General features: G+C 44.8%; 1 protein-coding gene across 3 annotated transcripts in view; it reads left to right on the forward strand.

Moving 5' to 3' along the window:
* Positions 1 to 6,134: 6,134 nt before the first annotated feature.
* Positions 6,135 to 19,696, forward strand: part of LOC147101123 (pyruvate dehydrogenase (acetyl-transferring) kinase isozyme 2, mitochondrial-like) — a 30,340-nt gene continuing 16,778 nt past the window's right edge. Inside the window, exons 1-3 of one of the 3 annotated variants that reach the window (XM_085966315.1) lie at positions 6,135 to 6,397; positions 12,690 to 12,831; positions 16,005 to 16,076. In XM_085966315.1, the coding sequence (XP_085822441.1) occupies positions 6,280 to 6,397; positions 12,690 to 12,831; positions 16,005 to 16,076 (332 nt within the window). In that variant the 5' untranslated portion in view covers positions 6,135 to 6,279. The remainder of the gene's footprint in view (positions 6,398 to 12,689; positions 12,832 to 16,004; positions 16,077 to 19,696) is intronic. The other 2 variants (XM_085966314.1, XM_085966313.1) reach the window with 2 other exon arrangements.

Here is a 19,696-nt window from a genome sequence, read left to right on the forward strand (position 1 = left end):
TTGTAAAGTGCCGCATCGAAAGATGGGATGCTGTTTCTCGAGCTTACATTGAGCTTCATTGGAACAGTGCAAGAGGCCGAGGATGGAGAGCTCAGAGTGGGAGCGGAGCAGAGAATTAAACTGACGGGCGACCGGAAGCTCGGGATCACGCTTGCAGACTGAATGGAGGTGTTCCACAAAGCAGTCACCTAATCTGGGTTTGGTCTCCCCAATGTAGAGGAGACCGCATCGTGAGTTAAAGTATACTAAATTGCAATAAGTACAAATAAATCGGAGTGCAGCTTGGAACAGAGTGTAAGCCTGCGAGTTTGGTAAGGGAGTGAATCTTAAGGGTTAATCTCTCTCTTTTTTAAATATAAAATCTAGTCTGGTGTGCTTGCAATTAGTATTTAACTTAAATTTACAGTTTTTAAGTTTTAAGTTTCTTCCAGTCTTGGGCAGGGCAAAGCAGGTGGGTCTAGTAGGTTAATTAACTGGTCGGGATCCGCAACTGCCAGAGAGGTGACTCAGCTTGGAACAGAGTGTAAACCTGCGAGTTTGGTGACTAAGGGAGGGAGGTGTGGAGGGGAGGGAGGTGCTCCTTTCTTCCTTTTCTATCTTTGTCAGCCTCCAGGAGAGCAGGAGTTAAAAATCTGCACGAGAGGGTACAAAGAACCAGCGGGAGTTTGGCTCTGTGAAACCCCCCAACCGCATTCGGAGAAAAAGAAAAGGTGACATCACAGGGAAAAGGCAGAGGCAGTGGACCTGAGCGGCAGCAAGAGCGGAGGCGGAGCAAATAAACAGCGCGGCAGAGGAAGGCCCGAGAGCAGAGGCAGCAGACCTGACAACAAAAAGAAGTGACGTTACAGGAAAGCAGGGAAGTGATTGGTTGGTCAGTATTTCTCTGTTTTCTTGGGCATTGGTTTAAATTAAGAGCCGGGATTAAAAACTAAGGCCTAGAAATTGGGTTTTGGCTTAGCCAGGGCTTTAGCGCCGGAAGTTAGTGCCGGCGCTAAGTCCCCCTGCGCGCGGCAAAAATTCAGTAGCGCCGCGCCCAAACGGCTGCCGGCACTACTGAAGGGTCTTAGCGCCTGGAAAAGGGCGCTAACTGCCGTTTAGCGCCGCAATTCCGGCGCTGCGGCACCCGATGCGGTGCGGCAGGCTGGGGAAGTGCAGGCCTCCTCCTTCCGTTAAGGAGGAGCTGCCTGCACTCGGCCGCGGCCCGCGCAAATCTGTTTAAAAATGAGCCCGGCACCTCGGACAAGTGCCGGGCTTGCATCTGTTCCGGGGGGGGGGGGGGGGGAGAAGTCCGGGGAGGGAGCTGCGGGCAGGCGGCCGGCGGGAAAGCGGCCGGCCACGGGGCTTTTAATGCGCCGGCGCAAACACATGTTGGACTCTGTTGCCAGAGTCTTAGTTGCGGCTGCCACGGGCGAGGCGGCCGCAACTGAATTTCGGCGCTGGGGCCCGTCGGCATGGCAACCGGGACGCTGCGCACACCGATGACGTCATCGCTGCCGGCGCAGCGCTACCGGTGCAACGCCGCTTTAGGGCCCCAGGGAATTTTTCAACTGGCCATAACTCTGGCGCTAGTCCCTCTAGCGCCTCAAAAGCGGCGCTAAGGCTAGTGAATTTCTAGGCCTAAATGTTCAAAACTTACTTAATTAATTAAATACATTAGAGATGGCGGGGCAGGCGATGTGTTACTGCTGCATCATGTGGGAGCTGGTGGACACCATTGAGGTCCACGGCAACCACATTTGCAGTAAGTGTTGGTTGCTCGAGGAACTTCGGTTCCGTGTTGATGAGCTGGAGTCCGAGCTTCAAACACTGCAACACATCAGGGAGGGGGAGAGTTACCTGGACGCTGTGTTCCAGGAGGCAGTCACACCCCTTAGATTAATTAATTCAAATTTGGTTCGTGGTCAGCGATAGGTAGGTGTGACTACGAGCGAGGCAGGTATGGGGACCCAGAAGGTAGTGGTGGAGGAGCCTCAGCCCTTGCTCTTGTCCAACAGTTACAAGGTTCTTACTCCATGTGTAGACGAGAGCAGGGACTGTAGGGAGGATGAGCAAACTGACCACAGCACCATGGTACAGGGAGCCATTCAAGTGGGGGGAGCAAAAAGAAATGTGGTAGTGGTGGGGGACAGTATAGTTAGGGGGATAGACACTGTTCTCTGTAGCCAAGAGCGTGAGTCCCGAAGGCTGTGTTGCCTGCCCAGTGCCAGGGTAAAGAACATCTCCTCTGGGTTGGAGAGGAACTTAGAGTGGGAGGGAAAAAATCCAATTGTCATGGTCCATGTAGATACCAATGACATAGGACAAAGAAAGAGGTTCTGCTGAGGGATTATGAGCAACTAGGGCTAAATTGAAAAGCAAAACCACAAAGGTAATAATCTCTGGATTATTACCTGAGCCACGTACAAATTGGCATAGGATAAATAAGATCAGAGAGATGAACGAGTGACTTAAAGATTGGTGTGGGAGAAATGGGTTTCGATTCCTGGGGCACTGGAACCAGTACTGGGATAAGAGGGAGCTGTTCTGTTGGGACGGGCTTCATTGGAACCAGGCTGGGACCAGTGTCCTGGCGAATCTAATAACTAGGGCTGTATATAGGGCTTTAAACTAAATAGTTGGGGGGGGGTGGGGGGGATATGCTGAGTGGAAATTAAAAAAGTCAAAGAAAAATGAGAAGGCAAAAGTGCAGCGTAGCGATAGGGGTAATGATAACCAGAGTGTGACAGGAAGGGACAGAGCGTATACACATAAGAGTGCATCAGAAAGAGGGGTCAGAGTAGGGAAAAATGGTAGAAAGACAACATTAAAAGCTCTATATCTGAACGCACACAGCATTCATAACAAGATAGATGAGTTGACAGCACAAATAGAAATAAATGGGTATGATCTGATAGCCATTACAGAGACGTGGTTACAAGGTGACCAAGGCTGGGAACTGAATATTCAGGGGTATTTGCCATTTCGTAAGGATAGGCAGAAAGGAAAAGGAGGTGGTGTAGCTCTGTTAATAAGGGATGAGATCAGTGCAGTAACGAGAAATGATACTGGCCTAGAGGATCAAGACGTAGAATCAGTTTGGGTGGAGATAAGATACTAAGGGTAAGAAGTCACAGGTGGGAGTGGTCTACAGGTCCCCAAACAGTAGCCACAATGTAGGACAGAGAATAAATCAAGAAATAATAGAGATTTGTAAGAAAGGTATGACTATAATCATGGGAGATTTTAATCTTCATATTGATTGGACAAAGCAAATTGGCAAAGGTAGACTTGAGGAAGAGTTCTTAAGAGTGTATACGGGATGGTTTCTTGGAACAATATGTTGTGGAACCAACCAGGGAGCAGACTATTTTAGATCTGGTAACGTGTAACGAGGATGGATTAATTAATGATCTCAAAGTGAAGGATCCTCTTGGGAAGAGTGATCATAGCATGATAGAATTTCAAATTCAGTTTGAGGGTGAGAAAGCTAGGACTCAAACTAGTGTCCTGAACTTAAACAAAGGTAATTACAAAGGTATGAAGGCAGACTTGGTTAAAGTGGACTGGGAAAATATATTACAGGGTAAGACTGTAGAAAAGCAGTGGCAAACATTTAAGGAGATATTTCATAACTCTCAGCAAAGTGAGAAAGAAAGACTCTAAGAGAAGGATGAACCATCCGTGGCTAACTAAGGAAGTAAAGGATGGTATCAAATTGAAAACAAAAGCATACAATGTTGCGAAGAATAGTGAAAGGCCGGAGGATTGGGAAATTTAAAAAAAACAGCAAAGGACGACTAAAAAAATGATAGAGAGAAGATAGCTTATGAGAGTAAGCTAGCAAGAAATATAAAAACAGATAGTAAGAGCTTCTACAAGTATATAAAAAGGAAGAGAGTAGCTAAAGTAAATGTTGGTCCCTTAGAGGATGAGTCTGGGGAATTAATAATGGGAAACAGGGAAATGGCAGAGACTTTGAACAAATATTTTGTATCGGTCTTCACAGTAGAAAACACTAAAAGCAACCCAATAATGGATAATCAAGGGGCTATTGGGGTGGGGGGGGGGGACTTAAAACAATCACTATCATTAGAGAGAAAGTACTGAGCAAACTAATGGGACTAAAGGTGGACAGTCCCCTGGACCCGATGGCCTGCATCCTAGAGTCTTAAAAGAGGTGGCTGCAGAGATAGTAGATGCATTGGTTGTAATCTACCAAAATTTCCTGGATTCTGGAGAGGTCCCAGCGGACTATAAAACCGCAAATATAACGCCTCTATTTAAGAAAGGAGGGAGACAGAAAGCAGGCAACTATCGCCCAGTTAGCCTAACATCTGTCATTGGAAAAATGCTGGAGTCCATCATTAAGGAAGTGGTAGCAGGACATTTAGAAAATCATAATATAGTCAAGCAGAGTCAGCATGGTTTTATGAAAGGGAAATCATGTTTGACAAATTTGCTGGAATTCTTTGAGGATGTAACGAGCAGGGTGGATGAAGGGGAACCAGTAGATGTGTATTTGGATTTCCAGAAGGCATTCAATAAGGTGCCACATAAAAGGTTACTGCACAAGATAAGAGCTCACGGGGTTGGGGGTATAATATATTAGCATGGATAGAGGATTGGTTAACTAACAGAAAACAGAGAGTCGGGATAAATAGGTCATTTTCAGGTTGGCAAACTGTAAATAGTGGGGTGCTGCAGGGATCAGTGCTGGGGCCTCAACTATTTACAATCTATATTAATGACTTGGATGAAAGAACTGAGTGTAATGTAGCCAAATTTGCTGATGATACAAGGATAGGTGGATAGGTTGGAAAGCAAAGAATCTCCAAAGGGATATAGATAGGCTAAGTGAGTGGGCAAAATAAGGGGGGCACCCTTTTAAATCGGAAATGAGGAGGAATTTCTTCTCTCAGAGGGTCGTGAATCTTTAGAATTCTCTTCCCCAGAGAGCTGTGAGGGCTGGGTCATTGAATATATTTAAGGTGGAGTCAGACAGATTTTTGAAAGGTAAGTGAGTCGAGGGTTACGGGGAGCGGGCAGGGAAGTTGAGTTGAGGCCAAAATCAGATCAGCCATGATCTTATTGAATGGCGGGGCAGGCTCGAGGGGCCAAATGACCTACTCCTGCTCCTACGTCTTATGTTCTTATGTTCACCTAGAAGAAGTGTTTGGGGCCCTGGACAATGGGCAGGGAGGTGGTAAAAGGACAGGTGTTGCATAGAGTCATACGGCAAAGAAGGAGGCTATTCGGCTCATCCAGTCCATGCCAGCGTTTGCACAGGAAGGTGCCGTGGGATGGGGAAGGGGTGTTGGGGATGATTGACTTATTTCAGCTCAACTATGGTCTGAAGTTAAAATCAGAAAATGCTGCAGAAACTCAGCAGGTCAGGCAGCATCTGTGAAGAGAGAAACAGAGTTAACGTTTCAGGTCGATGACCTTTCGTCAGAACTGGAAAAAAGCAGGAAATGGGACAGATTTTTAAGCAAGTGTAGGGGCTGGGAAAGGGGGGAGGAGATGAAAGAACAAAAGGGAAGGTCTGTGATAGAATGGAAGGCAGGAGAGGTTAAGAGACATTAAGAGATATTCAAGGCAAAAGGAGATGGTAATGGGACAGGTTAAGAAACAAAGGGCTTTCATTCTGCCAGCGCAATTTACACTTCATCTAGAGCCATCTTTGTTTCTTAGCCTGTTCCATTTCCATCTCCAGCATTTTCTGTTTTTATTTCAGATTTCCAGCATCTGCAGTATTTTCTTTGTGTATGGTCTGAAGTTTGCAGACATTAAATCATTATAGCCTGGCGTTTCTGTTTTTTTGATGCTGGCTGGCCAGCTGTGGATTTTGTTCTCTCTCTTTTTATTTCAGATTTCTTAAAAAAAAAAGTCTGACCTATTTTCGAAATACAAACGCGCTCGTTCCGGCCACGCACATTCTCCACGTCAAAGAATCGACATTCCCAATAACAATAAGGCGAGGTATAGTACGTGCAGAACCTGAAGATGTCAACCGCACAGAGAACAACTTGTTCCCGATGCGCGCGCAATTCGCCAGGCGCCGGCCAACGCAGGCGCAGGAGCTGTTGACGGCATGACGCGATGACGTCCGCGCGGGGGGCGATTGGCTGGCCGCTCGCTTGTTATGCCGATCGATTGGCTAGCTGGCCGCTCGCTGGCTTGTTATGCAGAGCGCGGTGGACTGGTCTGCCTGAGGCTCGCTGCAGGAGCTGGGCTGCGATTTTTAAACCCTGTTTAATTTAAAACCGTCTGGTGTGTGTGTATAGAGAAAAAAAAAAGACAATGAAATTCGTCCGCTTTTTGATGAAAAATTCCACCCTGGCCAACGTGCCGAAACACATCGACCATTTCTCTAAGTTCTCGCCCTCCCCCCTGTCCATTAAGCAGTTTCTGGATTTTGGTGAGTGAGGGGCGCCGGGCCGAGCCGGGTGTGTTGTGTTGACTCGGGCCGCGGCGGGGATGTTGTCTGCAGGCCGGGGTGACTATCCACATCTGTCCGCTGGAGTAAGGTCGTGGCAGCGGTGTAGGGAGGCAGGGGGGGAGGCCTGGGGCCGATGGAAGGGGGAGAGAGACGTCTTTGCTTCCCTGGTAAAGCTTTTCAAACCGGTTCGTTAACATGTACGCCAACCCCAGCTCGTTCTGCCAGAGAGAGAAAAATGGTCAGTTTGATCTGTGTTGAAGGGCGGCAATGAAATGTCGCGTCACCCCTCTTTTTCATTTATGTGAAGGCATTTAGTGATAATTGAAGTTAAGGACTTGATTGTTGGCTAACCACCAAACGGCGCATGTTTACGGAAGCTTTCACTCAATTTCTTCCTGTGTGATGATCAGTTGTCAAGTTTTTTGTTTCCAAATTTGCCCACAATAAATGTTAAATCGGTGTTGTCACGTACTGTCCTTCACTTCTGACTTTGGGATCTTTATTTCTAACGCTTTGCATGGGAATCCACGTGGCAGGCAGATAATTCTGCCACACAACCACCCCCTTGACTTTGAGAGGTTCATAACTTCAAGCGATTTGTGCACGCAGTCATCTATTCTAAAATTAATACATGTGAATGTCAGCGGTGGCTATAAGCAGACTAACTTAAAGTCTAGTGACACTCCAGTTTGTTCAACACCAGTTGTGCAGATAAACTGTTTCAATACGGCGTTGCCACTTTTGGATAACTAGACATCTTGCAAGAAATGTAATTAACATCAGACTACACTGCAATGGGGAAGGCTTAGAGTCTCTACAGACTCAGTTGGCCTGGAATTTCCTGAAAACTTGCGCCAAAACAATGGCATATCTCTGCGCAAAAGGTTGCGAAATTCAGGCATTAGTGACTTGCTGGCCCCTGATTGTTTGTTTATGCTGATTTCTGCTTGCTTTACGCTGGTTTTTATGTTCCAGTGAATGCTAATAAGATTCTCCAAATATTTTGGCGGAAGTTGTCGACAGCAAGGTCACCATAAATATTAGCGTAACTTGCTGAGGAATTTATTTGAGTCGCATTAGGGACAGAGACTAATTTTGTTAGTAACTTTTTTGGTCTACTTATACTTTTAATATAAAATGACAATCTGCGATGTGAACTCAACAATAGTACTTGACACAAGCAGCAAGAAGAGTAGTGGTGAAAATTTTGTAATCTTTTAAGAAACAATTGGATGCTGAGATGAGAGGAACTTTGGGATATTTCTGGGTTGGTGAACAAAGATGGGTTAGAATCATAGAATGATACATGACAGGAGGAGGCTATTCAGCTAATCGTGCCTGTGATAGAGCTTTCCAAATTGTCCCACTCGCCTGCTCTTTCCCTGTAGGCCTGTAGATTTTTTTCCCATCAAGTAGTTATCCAATTCCCTTTTGAAATGTTAAATGTCAAATGAAATAGAGAATGTCTTCTCTAGTTATCTTGTGATATTAATCTTCAGTGAGGCTGCATTTATACAATGAAGGGTTCTTCAATGAAGACTTACATTTCATGTTCCATCGACTGTTTCTGACTTTTTGTGCATTGCACACATGTTTTCTTTTTATAAAAGCAAAATACTGCAGATGCTGGAAACCTGAAATAAAAACAGAAAATGCTGGAAATACTCAGCAGGTCAGGCAGCATCTGTGGAGAGAGAAACAGAGTTAACGTTTCAGGTCGATGACCTTTCGTCAGAACTGGAAAAAGTTAGAGATGTAACAGGTTTTAAGCAAGTTCAGAGGCAGAGAAATGGGGGAGGAAAGAACAAAGGGGAAGGTCTGTGATAGAGTGGAAGGCAGGAGAGATTAAATGCCAAAAGGGATGATGGGGCAAGGTGAAAGGAGATGGTAATGGGACAAATAAAGAAACAAAAGATGGGCCTAGAAGAGGTGTAAATGGGTATAGCAGAATCATCAACAGCTGCCATCTGAAAAAATAGGGACAGAGGTTATGGTCTGAAATTGTTGAGCTCAGTGTTCAGTCTGGAAGGTTGTAAAGTGCCTAATCGAGAAGATGAGGTGCTGTTCCTCGACCTATGTTGAGCTTCATTGGAACGGTGTAGGAGGCCGAGGTCCGAGTGGGAGTGGGGCAGAGATTTAAAATGACAGGCGACCGGAAGCTCAGGGTCATGCTTGCGGACTGAACGGAGGTGTTCCGCAAAATGGTCACCCAATCTGCGTTTGATCTCCCCAATGTAGAGGAAACTGCATCGTGAGCAGTGAATACAGTATAAATTGCAAGAAGTACAAGTAAATCGCAGTTTCACCTGGAAGGAGTGTTTGGGTTTTGGACGGTAGGCACGGCGGAGGGAAAAGGGCAGGGGTTGCATTTCCTGCGCTTGCATGGGAAGGGGAGTGGGTGACAGAGGAGTGGACCAGAGTGTTGCGGAGGGAACGGTCCCTTCGGAATGCTGAAGGGGGAGGGGGAAGATGTGTTTGGTCGTGGCATCACGCTGGAGGTGGTGGAAATGGCAGAGGATGATCAGTTGAATGTGGAGCGTAGGTCCCTTGCAGTCAGAATCAGGGGAATTTATAATGGAGAACAAAGAAATGGCAGACCAATTAAATACATACTTTGGTTCTGTCTTCACAAAGGAGGACACAAATAACCTCCCAGCGATGTCAGGGAACATAGGGTCTAATGAGAGGGAGGAACTGAATGAAATCAGTATTTGTAGGGAAATGGTGTTAGGGAAATTGATGGGATTGAAGGCCGATAAATCCCCAGGGCCTGATAATCTACATCCAAGGGTACTTAAGGAAGTGGCCCTAGAAATAGTAGATGCATTGCTGGTCATCTTCCAAAATTCTATAGACTTGAACAGTTCCCATGGATTGAAGGGTAGCTAATGTTACCCCACTGTTCAAAAAAGGTGGTAGAGAGAAAACGCGGAATTATAGACCGGTAAGCCTGACATCGGTAGTGGGGAAAATGCTAAAGTCCATTATAAAAGGTGTAATAGCAGAGCACTTGGAAAACAGTGACTGGATCGGACAAAGTCAACATGGATTTACAAAAGGTAAATCGTGCTTGACTAAACTACTGGAATTTTTTTGAGGATGTAACTGGTAGAGTAGATAAGGGAGAACCAGTGGATGTGGTATATTTGGACTTTCAGAAGGCTTTCGATAAGGTCCTGCATAAGAGATTAGCGTGTAAAGTTAAGGCACATGGGATTGGGAGCAAGGTACTGACTTGGATAGAGAACTGGTTGGCAGACAGGAAGCAAAGAGTTGGAATAAACGGGTCTTTTTCCGAGTGGCAGGCAGTGACTAGTGGGGTACCGCAGGGATCGGTCCTAGGACCCCAGCTATTCACAATATATATTAATGATCTAGACGAGGGAACTAGATGTAATATCTCCAAGTTTGCAGACGACACAAAGCTGGGTGGGCATGTATGCTGTGAGGAGGATGCTGAGAAACTCCAGTATGATTTGGACAGGTTGGGTGATTGGACAGATGCATGGCAGATGCAGTATAATGTGGATAAATGCGAGGTTATCCACTTTGGTGGCAAAAACAGGAAGGCAGATTATTATCTGAACAATAGATTGGGAGAAGGGGAAGTGCAACGAGACCTGGGTGTCCTTGTGCAACAGTCGCTGAGGGTAAGCATGCAGGTGCAGCAGGCGGTTAAGAAGGCAAATGGTATGTTGGCCTTCGTAGCGAGAGGGTTTGAGTACAGGAACAAGGATGTCTTGCTGCAGTTGTACAGGGCCTTGGTGAGACCACACCTTGAGTATTATGTGCAGATTTGGTCGCCTTATCCGAGGAAGGATGTTCTTGCCATGGAGGGAGTGCAGCGAAGATTCACCAGGCTGCTACCTGGGATGGCAGGAATGACGTATAAGGAGAGATTGGGTCGATTGGGCTTGTTCTCGCTGGAGTTTAGAAGAATGGGAGGGGATCTCATTGAAACTTATAAAATTCTAACAGGACTAGACAGACTAGATGCAGGAAGGATGTTCCTGATGGCAGGGGAGTCCAGAACCAGGGGTCACAGCCTAAGGATAAGGGGTAAGCCATTTAGGACAGAGATGAGGAGGAATTTCTTCACCCAGAGAGTGGTGAACCTGTGGAATTCTCTACCACAGAAGGCAGTTGAGGCCAGTTCATTAAATATATTCAAGAAGGAGTTGGATATATTTCTTAAGGCTAAAGGGATCAAGGGATATGGGGAGAAGGCAGGGACAGGGTACTGAGTTTGGATGATCAGCCATGATCTCATTGAATGGCGGAGCAGGCTCGAGGGGCCGAATGGCCTACTCCTGCTCCTATCTTCTATGTTTCTATGGAGACTGGTGGGGTGGAAGGTGAAGACCAGGGGAACCCTATTGTGATATTGGAAGGGCTGAGAGCAGAAGTGCGGGAAATGGAACAGACACGGTCGCCGGCCCTGTCAACCACGGTGGAGGGGAGTCCTTGGTTGAGGAAAAATACATAAAACCAAATGATGTGATGGACCTTCCTGTTAGGCAGTGTATGAACTGTATCTGGGAATCGCATGGTATAACTGGTCTTGCTAGCTGCACCTTGCATTTTATAACTACCAGTCTCTGAGCAGTAGTGCAGTCTAACTAGCTTGAATTAGAATCAAATATTTCTTATGAAAACTGAATGTTAATGATATCAGGAACAAAGAGATTTGATTTGGAATATTAATAAGATGGTAATACAAAATTGCAGTGATAAAGTATGATCTTGATCTACATCACTAGCCTTTTGTGATTAATTCATCAACTTGGCATCGGCTAGATGTAGCTGGGTTGTCATTCCACCACAGGTTCATGATTTGACTAATAACAATGAGTTACCAAATCTTTGTTTTCTTTTTGTCCCAGTTTTCTCCCCTCCTGCTGGGGCACAGTACTAAGTACTCTATTTATGTTCCTTGGGATGTTTTACTATGTTAAAGGTGCTATATAAATGAAAGTTGTTGTATGTGAGCCTATTTGATTGTAGAGGACATCACGTAGCCATTTCCTGGTAGAAGATCATTGGATAACAATCAGGAACATGAAACATTGGCACGTTTCTTTTTTTCCATTGTAGCACAAGGACACTTGAGGCACAACTGCTACCTGGCTGGTATCCAGTACCAGTAACTCATTACATGCTAAGACCTTTATCTGGGTCTTTTAATCATAAACCATTCAGCCATGGGGGCAGGGCTTGCTAGACTTCTGCCTGGAGTACAAGAGCTACTGAAGCTGTACTTCAGTTATCTGTATCCATGCAAAAGGTCTACTTTGAATGCCAGTAGCATAGCTTCACAGCATGCCTCTCTGGCCTGCAGAAACCCCTCCGTGATTGCGTGGAACTCTCTGTTCAGTGTAGAAGTTCAAATGTAGAGTTAACCATTAATCACATTTGTCAGAACACCAATTAGGCTTGTTCTTTGGTACCGCAGGTCAACTTTGTTTGTCAGTGGTTGCAGCAACCACCAGTGCCGTGTTTCTTCAGGCATCTATCTGCCCTTGTGAATGTATCCGATTGTACCTAAAATTACATCTCTTTTCCCGAGAAGCAACAAAATGCAGGGGTATACTTTCAGTATGAAGTATGTGTACTTCTAAATGTACATGTGATAAAGTTTTCGTGAAGGAAAATAAACCATGCCTAGGAGATATTCTTGGTTGTAGCCTGTTTCTCCTCCTCTTGGAGTCTTGTCAGTTCTCTTTTCTACAAGTGGCCACTTCATTGACATCGATTTCAGGAACTGAGAAGCGCTGTAGGGAATCCCACACGTTTCTGACTCAGGACAGTAAATGCTGATAGTTTGAGCAAGGAAACTCCATACAAACTGAATACATAGCAGTACTCAGCTAGTATTGAGTTTTCCTGGAGCACATGTCTCCCTCTTCGAAATCAAGGCTGCAATATAATTTGCAGTATTCCCAAATGAAACCATTTGCTGATGCTTCTGTATGTGGTGTCATCAAACCAGCTGCACAGAGGGCTAAGGGTTGGAATGAAAGGTCTCTATGGGGAGCGAAAACCGCTAAAACAAGCCTGTGTCATAATAACACATGGCCTCAAGTGTGTGCCCTTCCTCTGCAGTCGAATAGCCTGCTGCCCAGAGTCTCACATCTGGCATGTTACTACAGAGCTGCCAGCACGATGGAACTGTGCTGTAGCATGATTTTCACTATTTTTAGGAGGGGAGAAAATTGGTGGAAATTGTTGAAACTTAGCAAATAAGTACAGTGTTGCATTCTTATCCACTTAGGCTCAACAAATGCCTGTGAGAAGACCTCCTTCATGTTTCTGAGGCAAGAGCTGCCTGTGAGACTCTCTAATATTATGAAGGAAATCAATCTTCTCCCAGACCGGCTACTTGGCACACCTTCCGTTCAGTTAGTCCAAAGCTGGTGAGTAGCCACACACAAGATGTTCATACATGCTTGAGAATGTCCCCTTCAGAGTAAGAATATGTGTGGCTTCTTAAAAGTAGTACATCTTGAATGTGGTTCAAGTAATATCATTGTGAAATACTGACATGTTTTCCATCCAGTTCAGAAATGCTGACTCTCTGCTTGTGACAATATTCTAGGGGTCTTAACTGAATGTCTGGCTAAATATGTCCGCTGGTGATGAGATTAAGCTGACTAATCCTGCTTAAATTATCTCCAGTTACGCAGCTGGAGCTGCGTAAACCACACTGCGCACTTTCTCCTACTTCACTTATGCGCCTGTTGTTTATATAGTACTCCCACCCTCTCTTTCTTTTGGATCGCATCTTTCTTGATTGTAAAGGCCAGTTTATACCAGCTAAAAACAGTATTTTTATAGGTAGTGAAATATGTGATAATGAGACAGCCTATTTAATTCCATTTATTATAAATAAATTACACCCAAATTTCATTGGAATTGTTTCATTAGTTTTGTTGAACATAATGCCACAATTACAAATTCTATTCTCTGGTGCAGAAACGCTACTAAGCAGCATTACAAATTAAACAGGTTAAAGCTGCTATTGTGCCCCACAATATGGTCATACTACAGATTTGGCATGCATAGAACTCTCAAAGCACAGTCTGACTAGTTTCCAGTCTCTAATCTCTGCAAATCAAATGTTTACAAGCTTTGTGAGACTATCTTGAGGAGGTAGCCTGACCTTACTTCCATTGAGACGCAAATTTCTCTCGACTGCAGCATTGGGCGGAGAGTGGTATAGGAGGCTTAATTCCTAGTTCCCATTTGAAAGCTGAGTTCAAAATAAAAATAGCCATCAAACAAAGAGTCCCCTGTCGGGTTTGGCAGATCTGGCTTTGTCCTTTTAATGCAGAGTAGCTAAGAAATCATAGTGCTAGGAAATGTGTCATTTTTGCATTTATGCATGTAGTATTTGCATCAAGCATTCCCATGACATTCTCTACTGTAAATTCTGCACAAACAATGAATTTTAATTCCCAACATGAGCATCCATTACTGCACCAGTGTGTCATTTCCATTTCCGAGTCATGACAGCCTCCGAGTTGGCTGCCAGATAATGTCAAAGTATAATATGTAGGTTTATGCTATGGACTTGTACTGACTAGTTAACTATGTCGAACCTGCCTAAGCCTATTTCATTTAAGATCTTTAAAATTATTGGGAAGTGTAAATTCATCCTTTAGGGCTAGGCTGAATTTAAACACGATTTCCAGAGTTAAAAAGACACTGTTTCTTGAGGAATAGCATGCAGAGAAGAACATGGTTTACTAAATATCACAACACCAGTATTGTAAATCTAGGGTCAAATGTGTTGTCTGTATACAATTTTGGGGCTTACCACTTTTGTTAAAGAAAGGTGAGTACAGGTACTTGCACTGCATTCGGCACTAGTTGGCCAAGTATAATAGCATATTTATGCCATTGAATCTGACCTGCACAGAGCCTCACAGCAAGGTATACATTCCAGCTGTGAAAAACTGAAAATAATACCTAGTGTGCAACTGAGTCACCGGATCTGGAAGGTTCCAGTTTCAGTCCCCAGTGTACGCTGAGCTTGCTGATTTTTGTTGGAAAGGTGTTCAAGTGCTGCATTTGGTCTCTCTGACTCCGGGCTAGCAAGAGAAAACATTAGATATTGCTTGTGCTCGATCACTTATGCATTGTGCAAATATGTGGCCATTGATCCAGAACCTGATTGGGCTGGTGTGACAGTCAACCGTGCAAAAGCACTCTGACTACGCTCGCAAATGAAGAATGGCTTTGGTGGGCTGCTGGGTCCCAATATAAGTCACGGAGAACATTTAAAATTAAAATAGAAAATAATATTTGAGATAGAGAACAAATAACTTAGTCACTCTATTTTTATATAAAGAATTTGCTTTTGGATGCTTTTAACCATTCAAGGATGGTTGTGCTTTTAATCTTCATGGCACTGGAACTCGGGGAATGTAAATTGACTCTTTGCTCTGGCAACCGCAATTTCTACGACCAGGGATCTTTTCTCTGAAGGAACATGATGTTCGTGTTCCAAAAGGCAAATGTTGCAAATGGGGACAGTTATAGTGTTGTCTAAGATCACCAATTGGTAATTTTGTGTAGTGAAGTAAATGTAAAATGAAAAATAGTATCTTGGCCGATAGTCTTTTTGCCCTGTTCAATGCCCTCTTCTGACGACTCCAGCCACAGCTTTCAGAAATGGTTCTGGTTGTAATCGAGGAAATTGGCTAGGCTAAGCTAAGCAGCCCAAACTTCCACTGCTGTATCTTGATCTTCTGGTATTGAACCTTTTTCATATTGAATCTTCTGGGCTCTGAAATGGCCCTGAGTGCAGATTTACAGCAGGACACCTTCACGAGCATATTTTTATTGATTGATTTATTTGTGACCACCAAAAAATTGTGAATCTGTACTTTAGTATCATGAAGAGTTCTGATTGTCTCTTTTTTTGCATATCTGAAAACTTTAGAAACACTTGCCTTTTTCAACACTTCGCTGCACTGGCCCATCTTCCAGTTACAATCTAGCACTACAGCTGAAATCAGCGTCCATCAACAGCAGTTAAAAAGCCAATGATGTTTTCAACAAACTCGCTCTGACAGTGTTTAAGTGGAATCTTTCTGTGCCAGATTAAAGGCCTCTAGTAAAAATGGCATAGTTCAATTTCAAAATTAAATCAATATTTGTGCTTCAGGAATGAGGTTGAGTCTGGGCAGGCTTGTTTGATTTGTTACTCTTTGACACCAGGCCAGCCAATGGCTGTTTTGTAACCCCCTCACTGCTTTAGTTTAGAAATGCAAAAAAGAAAAATCACTCCTTTCCCAGTTGAGGTGACTATGGTGGAATTACAGTTGGCTCCCCTTCAAGGAGCAGGTTTTCATAGAACCAGATCTAAAACCTTTTATTACTGACGGTTGCTATGCTATTCTTCATTATGTATTGTGTCCTATAAATTCATGTGTGTTTTACAGTCATAAAATTTAAGTTAGTTTCTTTGGTCAGTGTGTTTTGTGCAGTCATTCATTAGAAAAGTCTTTGTTTATACGTGTTGCGTATTGCATAGTATTCTATGATAAACAGAACTTGATGCGTATTATCCTTTTTTATCTAGGTATGTCCAAAGTCTCTTGGATATTCTTGAGTTTTATAATCGGAACCCTGACGATCACAGTGTTTTATCAGGGTATGTTTTTTTATTTTAGATAATCTTTCAAGACTGACTGACATTTATAGTTGTCATTTGCGTACTGATTTTTGTCAAAATAATCAGCCTTTCTCAATAAAGTAACTTACTGACGTCTTGCATTATGGGCCTTTTGAAAGTGCATGCACTTGGATTGTGAAATAAAAACCCAATTAACAACTACAGGTTTTGTCTTTTAAAATTTCAGTCTGGAGGTAGCATTTTGAAATATGTAATACTGGAGTGAAATGCTAACGGCAAGAGCAATCTGAGGTAAGACTGTTGGATAGCATTGAAACATAATACATTAAAGGCCCAAATGTCATTTTTCTCTAATAACCTGCTAATGAGATTGCAGGAACCCAACGCATTGAAATGTGCAGTGTCAAATGAACTGTTAATGCAGGAAAAAAAACTGACACTATCCTGCTTTTAGTTGAGAGGAATTTCACCTCACAAGGGTGATTTACTATAGCATATTGGTACCTTTTCATGCAAAGATTTTCAGTACTAATATCATTCAAGGTGGTGACTGTAAGAGCAGCTTAGAAACAACTGGCTCGATTTTTAATAGCCCTGCGGAGGCGGGTCTCTTGGGAAAATCGGGAAAAATGGCTTCAGACACCCAACCTGCCTCCGCCCTGCCCCCACTCAATTTTCCTGAGTGTCTGTTCAGCCGCTCTCAAATTGACCCATCTCCAACCGGTGGGACAGGTAGTTAAGGCAGTTAACAGCCTTGCTAATCCTATTTTCATAGTGGTTTCCCATTTCCCTGCTTCTGGCTCCTGTTTCCCGACTAGTCAGAAACAGGCCAGGTTCAAGGAGATGAGTTGCTGGAGGACATGATTTGTATGCACTGGTGGAGCGCTTTAAAAGCGCCCCTGAAACCTGGCTGCCATTCAAATGCAACAAATTTGCTGTTGTAGGTATGGGATAACATTTTACACATCTACTGAGCTGCTGACTGATCATGCTGACACCCATCTGCAGTGTGTCATGAGTGGAAATATTTCAGGCCACTTCGACTGTGCGCTTGCAAGATTGTTACCTCAAATGAAACCTGTAGCAAGGGGATGGGAAACATTTATGTCCTCATCCTGGTCCTCATAATCAGAGGAGCAGCAGGCGCATGGCTCAGCGCAGACCTTCCTGGGAAGAGGAGGAGGAGGAGGAGGACGAGGGGAGCCTTGCATGCCCTATTGTGACCAATGCAGCATCCCTCAAGTTCACTGCTGTCCGTCAACCAGGGTATGCACACTGCCATGCCACACTACCATAAGCTTACTGTTCGACCATAGGTGGCCACCATATGGCTCTGTAATTGCAGGCGATACTTGTCCAACGTCGTACGTCATCTCTGCTATACCCTCTTATTTCCTGTCACTTTTACCATCAGCATTACAAATGCAAGTCGCCCTGAGCACGCAATGCACTTTTGCCATTTCCCAGAGCACATAGGCCACACAATCAACTGTTTGGCATAATTTATCTAACACATGACAAAATATACCAGCAAGGGTGATTTGTCTTTTTTTTCTGACTCAAGTGGGCCCCCTTGTGACTATAGGTGCTTAATCTTTCTCTTTTACACGTGCTTCTATGTGGTGGTTCCCCATGTGGCATCAGCAGATGTAGAGGCACCTTGCTGACTAGGATGCTGCGCCTGCTTAAACGCCTTTGGCGGGCATCCTCTGGGTTTGGGAGCCTGGGAGGGTTCATCAACAGTCTGCTCTTCCTGCGGCTGTGCAGGGCTGACGCGGCCATCTCAGTTGTCTCTGCAAAGTGGGTCTCTGACCGAGGGCTCTGCAGTGGCACGGTCGTGCGAGCGCTTTGAGAGGAGACCACGTTTCCTTCAGTCTTGCCAACAACATCCCTCTCGTGGGTCAGCTGCATCTCAGTGCTGGCAAGTGGCAGGAGAGCACTTTTGCTGCACATCGGGGGGGGGTCATGAGGACCCGTATCTGCACTGGCAGTCACAGAATCACAGAAAGAATCACAGAAACCCCACAGTGCAGATAGAGGCCATTTCGGCCCATCGAGCCTGCACCGACACATATCCCACCCAATCCCCGTAACCCCTACACCAACACATATCCCACCCTATCCCCACGTACGTCCTTAAAAGGACGTCCATGGAGCTCTGGTCTCTCTGCTCAATAGCTGCCCACCGCTCCTCCAGAGATGTCGTTCTCTTCTGAACAGTCGCCATGTTTTCCTGACTGACGACTTGTTTCCTCCATGGCCATAGCCATCCTTTCCATGGAGGTTGCCATCCTATCCATGGTGGTGCGTTCATGCGCCATTGCCTCCACCACGACAGTGCTGATGTTACAGATGGACTCCTCCATTCTATCCACACTCACACTAATCCTGGAGGCAAACCCTTCCAGAGACACCTGCACTTGTTCCTGTATTTCACGAGCCGCTCTTTTTCTGGATGGCCCCAGAAGCACAGCGTCTGCATGCAGCTCAGCAGAGCTAGGAGAGTCCTGTGACCTCAGCCGAGGACTCTCCACTGCTATCGCTGTCTGCACCATCTGCTGATGCTCACTTGTGCGCTGTGATAGACCAGGTGGCAACACTACTCTTAACTTGCGAGGGCCCCGCCGAGGTGTGCAGTGCTGAGCCCTGGTGACGCTGGTCTCTGAGGCTTCAGGTTCCTCTGAGGAGATGTCCAGCTCTTCCTGGATCGTGGGGAGGGGGGTGCTCGATGGTCTTATGGGAGAGTAAAGGCTTGAATTAGACACCTGATATTGATGTAGCAGACACATCCTTTTGAGTAGATGATACAAAGTGATTCTCTATGAACATCATATTCCATTGCTTTCTGAGAGGGATGAAGCTCTATTATGTCACCAGCTTCCTCTAGTGTGCCCGTCTCTCCATTGCCCACTTCCAGGTCCTCGCCACCTCCAACAATCTCGTTTGCTGCCTACTCAGCACTGTTCAATGTTGCAAGGATAGGTGTTCCTCCTTCAAGTTACATACCAGGTTATTTAACACCTCCTCCAACATACCAGGTTATTTAACGATCAGGAAGGACAGGCAGGAAGGAAGGGGAGGTGGGGTGGCTGTTAATAAAGGAAGGAATCACTAATACAGAAAAATGATATTGGGTCAAAAGATCAGGATAATGAAACAGTTTGGGTGGAGGTAAGGAATAATAAGGGGAAAAAAACACTAGTGGGCGTAGCCTATAGGCCTCCGAACAGTTGCAACTCTGTTGGACGGAGTATCAATCAGGAAATAGTTGAGGCTTGTAATAAGGGAACATCTCTAATTATGGGGGATTTTAACTATCATATTAATTGGACAAATCAAATTGGGCAGGGCTGCCTTGAGGATGAGTTCATTGAGTGTATTAGGGATGGGTTTCTTGAGCAGTATGTAACTGAACCGACCAGGGGGCAAGCAACCTTGGATCTGGTCCTGTGTAACGAGACAGGATTAATTAAAAATGTCCTAGTAAAGGATCCCCTTGGAAATGAGTGACCATAACATGGTTGAATTCCATATTCAATTAGAGGGTGAGAAGGTTGGATCTCAAACAAGTGTGCTAAGCTTGAATAAAGGAGACTATGAAGGTATGAGAGCGGAATTGAGTAGAGTGGATTGGGAAA

Source organism: Somniosus microcephalus, chromosome 24 (genome assembly GCF_052327205.1).
Source record: "Somniosus microcephalus isolate GS21.2 chromosome 24, FLI_Smic_1.0, whole genome shotgun sequence".
NCBI classification, from domain to species: Eukaryota; Metazoa; Chordata; class Chondrichthyes; order Squaliformes; family Somniosidae; genus Somniosus; species Somniosus microcephalus.